The sequence below is a fragment of the Hordeum vulgare genome, chromosome 4H (genome assembly GCF_904849725.1).
Source record: "Hordeum vulgare subsp. vulgare chromosome 4H, MorexV3_pseudomolecules_assembly, whole genome shotgun sequence".
Taxonomy (NCBI): Eukaryota; Viridiplantae; Streptophyta; class Magnoliopsida; order Poales; family Poaceae; genus Hordeum; species Hordeum vulgare.
Genome location: NC_058521.1, coordinates 64543834 through 64552848, shown reverse-complemented (window position 1 = coordinate 64552848; position 9015 = coordinate 64543834). Strand labels below are relative to the sequence as shown.

General features: G+C 43.6%; 1 protein-coding gene across 1 annotated transcript; it reads right to left on the bottom strand.

Moving 5' to 3' along the window:
* Nucleotides 1-566: 566 nt before the first annotated feature.
* LOC123447890 (GDP-L-galactose phosphorylase 2-like) lies at nucleotides 567-5337 on the bottom strand. Its single transcript, XM_045124605.1, has 6 exons — nucleotides 4673-5337; nucleotides 3578-3681; nucleotides 2001-2306; nucleotides 1733-1918; nucleotides 1379-1639; nucleotides 567-1149 (listed from the first exon to the last, which is right to left on the bottom strand). Exons 1-6 carry the CDS (start codon nucleotides 4779-4781, stop codon nucleotides 820-822), a joined length of 1296 nt encoding a protein of 431 aa, XP_044980540.1. The 5' UTR covers nucleotides 4782-5337; the 3' UTR covers nucleotides 567-819.
* Nucleotides 5338-9015: the final 3678 nt, after the last annotated feature.

Below are 9015 nucleotides of genomic sequence, written 5' to 3'. Positions count from 1 at the left end.
ATGTTTGCACCTCCTGTTGTCTGAACAATGTGGTCTTATAGCTAGTACTCCCTCTGTAAAGAAATATAAGATCGTTTAGACCACTAGACCACAATGGTCTGTAAAGAAATATAAGATCGTTTAGACCACTAGACCACAATGGTCTAAACGATCTTATATTTCTTTATAGAGGGAGTATCAGATATCTTATATTTCTTTATAGAGGGAGTATCATTTATCTGTCTGTAGTTTAGACCATCTTATATTTCTTTATAGAGGGAGTATCAGATATCTTATATTTCTTTATAGAGGGAGTATCATTTATCTGTCTGTAGTTGCATCATGGGTGTTGAAAAATAGCTTATCAGTCTTTCATGACCGTTTCACTCGCCTATCAGATATGTCTGCATGTCATCACATAGATCCAGTTGCGGTGACCATGTGCAAATGATAAGCTTGACAAAAGAAAAATACTCCCTCCGTAAACTAATATAAGAGCGTTTGGTTCACTACTTTAGTGATCTAAACACTCTTGTATTAGTTTACAGAGGGAGTACAAATCAAAAGGCAAAGGTAGCAGTCTAGAATGAGAAACAAGCACGATGAACACAACAATGCATTTCAGTTATAAACAAGCCAACACACATACCTGTGCTTAATAATAAACTGCACAGTATGAACACCAGCAAACTAGTAGCGAACAACGGTAACTAATCAGAGGCAGAAGTAGCAAGCAAGAGCAGACACGGTACAATCACTGGGATCCCTGCTAACACCAAGCAGCCACAGATAATGCGAACCTAGCGACCAGAGTCGACTTGGCCGATTTTCATTGCTCTCTCACTGAAGAACAAGGCAGCCTTCAGTCATGCGTGAAGAGGCTAGCGGAACGGAGGATGACGATGCATAAGGTGGCTCGTTGGATTCCTCTTCTTCATCAGATTCAGTGAGGCCGGCGGCCTGGAAGATGCATGCCTTCACCTCCTCAAATCGCTCCTCTGACAGAGACACCTCTGCGAGAAGCCTCCAGGCCGATGCTTCTGAAGCCTCCTCGAAGTCCGTCCTCCGTTTCAGAACAATGTGTCCACTGATCTCCCATACTGCAGGGTTCACCTGCGTGTCCAGCAGATCCTGGCTCACTTCACCAAGAGCCTGTTTCTCAGCATAGCACTGCGCATTTTGCAACAGGAAAGATTAGAAAACATTAGGGAGGTACGAATGGGGGCAACAGCCAACATCCTTATGCAACTAATATGGCAGTGGTCTAATTTACCAACGAATAGTAAATATATGGTGTTTCACAAAACTTTAGGGTACATAAATTATGTCATGTTTGCAGAAAATCTACCTTGAGAATGTATTTGCAGAAAGAAGCTTTTGACTCTACCAATGAAATTACCTGAGGAAAAACGAAGATCCTTCTACCAGAATCAGAGATGAGGACGTTGAAAGGAACATTGTTCTCCTGGAGCCAAATGCAAGCGTTGGTAACCACATCAGCCAAATCCTTCAGTGTGTTCCCTCTCTCAAACACTAGACCTCTCACGGGGAAATTTGTCAGTTTTGACACCTTCACTCCACTATTCAGCGCACACTTGGCAAGGGGGATCTTCTTGGTAGGCGCCTTCTCAACAGGAAAAGGTACTGACAGGTAGTATGCCTGTACAGAAAATAAAGTTTTAGTGTGATCACCACAATTATCAACTATGTTTACAGTACATAAGCTAGGCCTTTGTGTAATGATGAAAAGTACCTGGAAGTGGAGATGATTGATGGTGGCAAAGGCACCCAAGCTGTTGTAACCAAGCCTAAAGTATGGGCTTGCAGCCTCAGCTGCCATGTGTAGTGCAAGCAGGAAGCTTTCAGGATCAATTTGCTGAGGCAGGCGGTCAAGGACACGTGGAATGAGAAGCACATGACCGTACTCAATAGGGCTCACCTGCAATCCGTTAGAAGTACCAGTGTTAATATCAAGATTTATATTCTGGAATAAAAGTAAATTTTGGCAGAAAGATATGTACATTGATTGCAACAACGCTGGGAGCACGGTCACCCTCAATGCTTGGGGCATTTTCAAGGAAATAGCTGCTGTCGCCACCACCATTCTCAAAGCGAAAGAGAACCTCCTCCTGGCCAACCTTGGTGAAGTTGAACTTGGCAGAATCGAATGGCTGGAGCACACGGTCAACACGGAACTCGGTTGGGCGCTTCTTGAGGTGGCGGCCTTCGTTAAGCTGTGCAACAAACCCAAGCTCGCCAGGAATCACCTTGGTCTCGCAGGCTGTTACGTCATATCTGAATAGGCCTCGGGCTACCCTGTCCTCCCACTAATAAGAGAGAACAACGTTGAAATATAGGAGTTCAGTAAAAAAAAAAGTGATGGGCAGCCTAAAATAACAAGATAATCGTTATGAGATGTTTTGATGGTCCATTTTAAGACAAATTATATAGAACTCTATCCATGTCAATGTTATATTTCGAGGAACAGAGTAAACAAAAGTATTATATTCCAAACTCAGCCCTGCAAAGCTTATTTTTGCAATAATCAACTCCTATTGCGAAGAAGAAACAGTTAGAAGCATCCAAACTACTCCCTCTGTTTCTAAATATAAGACTTTTTAGAGATTTCAATAGGGACTTCATACGGATGTACTATATAGACATATTTTATAGTGTAGATCCACTCATTTTGTTCCGTATGTAGTCCGTATTAAAATCTCTAAACAGTCTTATATTTAGGAACGGAGGGAGTAGATTAAAGCTCTATCAAAGGTAAAGCCAACACAATATCATTGCAAAAAGGCCAAGCATGAGCCACTAAATTATGATTTTTCTCATCTATTTTCCCGCAACCTCAAGGTGGCATACAGATTCTGTTTGAGGGACCACCTCATCCTAGGATTGGTAGGTTCATTATGGTCATGTATCTGATGGCTGATACCCTTATGCTTATAAGGGTTAAGAGGGATGAGGCATGGACGGACCAACTCATTCTTATTCCTCAAACGAAACATCCCATAAAGTTCTGAAATCGAGATCCATCGTAATAAAAAGCAAACATTACATGCTTTTATTATGTCTGTATGGCACATTCAAATGCACCAAATTGAGCTATTTAACCACCTCTACCATATTAAGCATTTTAACTACCCAAGGATATCTTGGCATGTTTACAAAAATATTGTCGAAGAATGCATAACAGGATATTTATCGTATTTTGATCCAAGCATAACAGCTGTAAGCCAGTAAGCAATAACAAACTCCTGAGATCTTCACAGGAAACGAAATGCACCAAAACACTATCCAGTACTGGTTTTACCAGCAGAACTTCTTTTTTTTTGCAACGTTTTTACCAGCAGAACTGCTAAGTGTCCAAATTGTTACATCAACATGACCTTCCTTTCTTAAAGAATAAATACGCAAAATTTTCTAGTATTTTCATTTTTTAATAAATCTGCAAGGAAGAGAGCCCTACATTATACACAGGAACTTAAATTCATGTCCATAAGTACTTGAACCTAGGTCGTGGGTTGTGCATCCACTCTCCTAACAAAATGAGCTACGCGCTAGGTTCACTTGATTGCTAGTATTTTCTTACCTGTGCGAGGAGGAGAGAATTGAGGAAGAACTCAGTAGGGAGCTCATCATCCTGCGCAGGCTTCTTTGGGTCGGCCTTGAAAGCATAGAGGGGAAGCTTGGAAGCTGAAGTGTTTATGGAAAAAGAATGGTTAATTAGTAAAGGATGCTTAAATCTGTAACTTTGTGGCAACAGAAAAAAGGTTCAGAACTCTGTTTCAGTTGTCTAATTTAAAACAAACTCTGATTCGACTAATGGGACAACGAGAAATTCATACTACTAAACATAGCTAGATATAGCAGAAGAAGCTCATACATTCCGTATAATCAGTAGTCAGTCCGGTTGGTAAGTCGGGCATCAACTTTTAGAACTTCGATTTGACTGATAAAAGTACAAAACATGTGTAATATGCCACACAAAATATATGTGTACAAACTTCACTGAACCTCGAATCCATAAGATATAATTTACGAGACATACTCCCTCCGTTCCTAAATATAAGTCTTTTTAAAGGTTTCACTAGAGGACTACATAGAGAATAAAATGAGTGTATCTACACTTTAAAATATGTCCATATACATTTGTATGTAGTCTCCTAGTGAAACCTCTAAAAAAACTTATATTTAGAAACGGAGGGAGTATAACACATGTTTTGGTACTCCCTCCGTCCCGGTGTATAAGTCATTCGCGTAGTTCTAGGTCACCGATTTGAGGAATTAAATATGTGGTATATGTCATGAAAAGTATATCACTAGATTTCTACACGGATGCAGTTTCTAAATATATATATTTTGTCACATATGATACATATTTAGATAGTTAAATTGTCGATCTAGAACTACACGAATGACTTATACGGAGGTAGTACTTAAATTGGAGACTTATAAACCCAACCAAAGATAGTAGGAGTGGTAGTAGTAGTATTTTACTGTATAAACGAAAAGAAATGAAAAACTTTTGCACCGGAGGAAACAAAATAAACCTAAAATCAGACTAATTGAACATTTTATTCACAAGTTTTCGACTATGCCAACAAATTCGAGGATAAAATGAGCTGAGCTGCAACTCCCAATGGAAACTAGATGAGAATTAGGCATGAGAGGTGATAATACGCACCAGGCAAGCAGCAATCCCCGAGGCAGTTCCTGCCGCAGCCCCCGGCTCCTTCCTCCTGGTAGTTGGACAGCACCGTCGCAACCCTCTTAATCGTCAGCTTCACCTCCATCTCCTCCCGCCTCCTCTGCTGTCTCTACCGTCTACTGGGTGTTGTTAACGACGACTTAGCGTGGGTTAGCGGGTCAGCGCCGGTGCGCAATCAGAGAAGGATGCGACCGCCGCCGGCGAGGAAGAGGAGGTCGGAGGGGCTGCCCCCGGCCGAGGGGAGTGCTCCGCGTCCTCCGTGCGGCTCCACCTGCGCAGCGGGGGCGCCGCGCGCGGGGTCCGCGGTGGCAGCCGTGATGCCCGGCGAGACAACACGGAGGGCGGGAGGGGGAGGCTGGCGCCGAGCGTCCCGGAAGGTCACGGAGGGCTCCAAGGGGAGGAAGGGGGGATTCCCTGCCCGGCTGCCCGCGTCCCTTCGGGGACGACGGCGTGCGGCGTGGGCGGCGGGGTGGTGGGTTTGTGGCTGGGCTGCGTCGGCGTGGCAGCGGAGGCCGGGGGATGGGGCGGCCTTAAATAGAGGGGGCGGAGCAGCGGGGGGTGAGGCTGGGGAGGGAAGGTTTGTGCGGTGGACGCCGCGGCTGTGTGGCGCTGCTTTCGCCGCCCGCGATCGCGCGGCTGTTTTGCTGCCTGGATCGTCCACCGCTCGCCCCTCCCACGGAACGGAACACAGGCTCCGCTGTTGCTGACTAGGACGTGTCCCTGTGTACTGTATCTATATGGGGTCCGTCCCGGAAGTATGGGTTGGATGGATACCGACGGATTCGTACACGCCTACTCTTTCGTTTTTTCTTTATAGAGATCACTGATCTTAAGAAAACGTAAAGAAAAGCATATGTGTTATATCTTGTATCTGTTTTTTTAGGTTAAAGCTATTTCAACCGGGCAATTTAAATGCACACACGTTTTGTTTATTTTTTGTTCGTTTGGATCCTTAAATGTGTTAGTTATGCGTCCAACGAAACGATCCATTTTTCGTCCATACACCACACTTCTTTATGTAAAAAAAGGCCCGTGACCACAAGTTCTTCCTCCTCAACGATTGAACAATGCACTACTCATGCGTCGGAACCTTCTTCTGCTTGGTTGGCGTCGGCCCTTTGCGTGCGCCGTGGGGATTAACTACTGTGGCGGGGACGGGACCGACAAAGGCAGGGGAGGCAAGGCCGGCGACGGCGTCGAGGGTCGGCGCGTCGTCGTCCATGGTGCACTCTCGAGTGGGCGGGGGGGGGGGGGGGGGGAATTAGAGGGAAATGGTGGTGTTTTGCCACGGACAGACGGGCTAGGGGAGGAGAAGGGCGAGCGTCGCGCGCGTCCATCCCGTGTCCGCGTCAACGCAAATCCGGCCCAAATTTAAGCCTGCAATGGGTCTCGGACGGATAAAAAACGGGATCACATCCATTTAGGTTCGCACGTCGGGCTGAGATTTATGTCTACGATGACCCAAACCGACACGCACGGACTACGAAATGGATCATCCGGTTAGGGTTGCTCTTATATATCTTGTGTCTACTTTTGCGTCTCCCTCTTACTTTTATCTCTACTTTTGTTTTGCGTGTCATGATGGTATCAACATGTTATCAGCACGAAGCATCCTGGATGTATGAATGAGAACCGCGGCAACCAATAGTGGATCCATAAATTGAACTTAACCGTGACGAAACAATGAAGGCCTAGATTTTTTAATGTATGAATGCAAGTATGACCAATCAGAACTCACAAAATTCAAATACAAAGCTATATGCACTAAGAATTTAACAAAACTAATGGTTCAAACTGTTTGTCCTTGCAAACTACACCTTTTCATTTGCGCGAGCACAATGTGTGTCGTTGCTGCCACCCACTCACGCCACACTAGGCATTATGCCGACACTGCCTCTTTTCGTTTTGCAATTGGCCAGGTGTCGGGCAGCCGATGAGGTGGAGTTTGTGTTCGATAGATGACGACGGAGGTAGTGGACGTGGGTGATGGCTAGGTTAGGACTACTTGAACCTCGTCAAGTGGTCATGACAATTTTTTGCTTCAGCCGCATCCCGAAGGTGGTGCGGTTTATCTAGCACCCCATCGCAAGGGCATCCGCATGGATCATGGGAGATTGTCAGAGGTGCCTCTTGCCCCGTGTGTGCCAGTCCGTGTCCCATGTCGTACCCTTCCTTGCCAACGACCTGATCTTCACTTCACAGGTCTTACGATCGCCGAACATGGGAACGAAAGGGAACAACCAAGGACGGGCGTCTGTGCAGAGTGGACTAGATATTGCATTGCATGTAATTATACGGTTTTGAGAAAAATGCTAATAAAATATCGGGTTGTGAAAGTGAGCAGTTGAGGAGTGATTGGTCACTATCCTCCACACGTGGGGGCACATCTGCCTTTGTTTTGGGGCGGATTTCCTAAGTCCATTTGTAGATAAGCGACTAACATGGAAATAGCCCTCACTATTGCTAAGGATGAAATCATTTCACAACCTAGTTCCCTTTAAGGATTGTATGAACAAAAAAATGGCAACAATCACAAATATACCTCCTCCGATTGAAATTATGTGAAATTCTAGCTTTTTCCTAAATTTAATTGATCGAGTATATGTAAAGATATAAAGATATGTTAATATGTACAACACCAAATATATGTATACTATGAAACTAAATTATGTTATGGGTGTTGATATATTTTCATGTATATATTTGGTTAGAACAAAACTAGAACTCAGAGTAATATAAAGCTAAAAAAATAGCATGCATACGGTCAATATGTTGGCGTCGTAATATGATCTCTCTTTCATCTCACTTCAATACAAAATACTGTATTATATGACTATGGAGCAATCGGCAAGCGACTCACATGGAAATAGCCCTCACTATTGCTACAAATGACATCATTTCATAAGAAGTTGTCTTCAAGGAATTGATAATATTGTAATTTTCAACATGGTGAATTGGAAAAATTTATCACATTAGACAAATGATACACTCTGATAGTGATCTTAAAAAATTTGCATGTTGCATCAAAGTGAAAGTGGAAAGAAAAGGTAAAGGCTCACGAAATGAAGCATGGTTTGTCAACCAAAAGACCAGAAAGGTACTGGCATACATGATCTCAAGGTTGAAAGCAATGACTTACTTGGTAAATGTATTTATGAGCTTTTAACTAAGGAAAATATCTAGTAAAGTCGCTTGTGCAAAAAGTATTGCGGCCCAAAAATTGTGACTTGGGCATATAGGAAACCTAGGGACTCCAATTTTTGTGAAGGTTTGGTGGAGGCAAAAAAACACATTTTCTGCTATGGATCTTTTATTATTATGGTGTGTTGGAGGGATTTCAAGGCAATATGCATGATTTGGGAATTTTGGTTAGGGCAAGGCACACCTAGAAGATCTAGTATGGGATTTCACAAGGTGATATTTTACCCAGGTTCAGGGCCCTTTGTAGTAGCGGTAGCGCCCTACTCCTTCTTGGATGTTTTATCTCTTGTTTCAACCAAGTGACTATAATGTATGTGCTATCACCTGTAGGTTTTTAAGTACATGTGTTCGCCAACTTATCTCTCCCGCCATCCTCACCTTATATACTATGATGAGAACGTAGAGTTCTAAAGGTTGTTATGAGCCAGGATGTAATAACAACCTTAATGATGACCGTTGTTGGTGTTACTCCTAACTTCATAATGTTGATGCAATGGAGATGTTGGTCATGTTCATCTTGATTGACTATGTCTAGTAAATTCATATGGACGTTCTGGTATTCAGCCGGATAGGCTTCACAGTGTCCACCTAGATGGCATATTGGTGTCGGCTCAGCCAAGTGATCCTTCACAAGAAGACCTGGGCCATCCGGACTTCTTAGGTTGAATCCTTCACATGGACCTACCCTGGGGGGATGGCGTTGATTCCTAAGATGAAGAAAGTTCTTGTGGGAGAAATGATTGTGATCATCATCAGACAACCTAAAGGGAGTCCATGGTGGACTCGGCCAGTACCTCAAATGGTTAAAAATTGGCAATTTGTGGTAATATAATAGATTCAGTGATACCCGGTGTGCTCAACAAGGAGCTTGGCTTGTGGCTGATTGCGTAGTTGCTCTCTCTCTCTCTTGTAAGTGTGGTGGGGTAACCCCCAAGTGTAAGGGTGAAATAACCTAGCAATAAGTATTTCTCTCTGTTAATAACCAAGGTTTATCAGGCCATAATGAGTTCTTCCAACAAACATAGTCACGGGTACCTGCACACAAAACACAACACACTCTTGAGCCCAACATTTCAAGTAGTTTATCACGCTTCTTATACCTGCTAGTTACAAGGCTA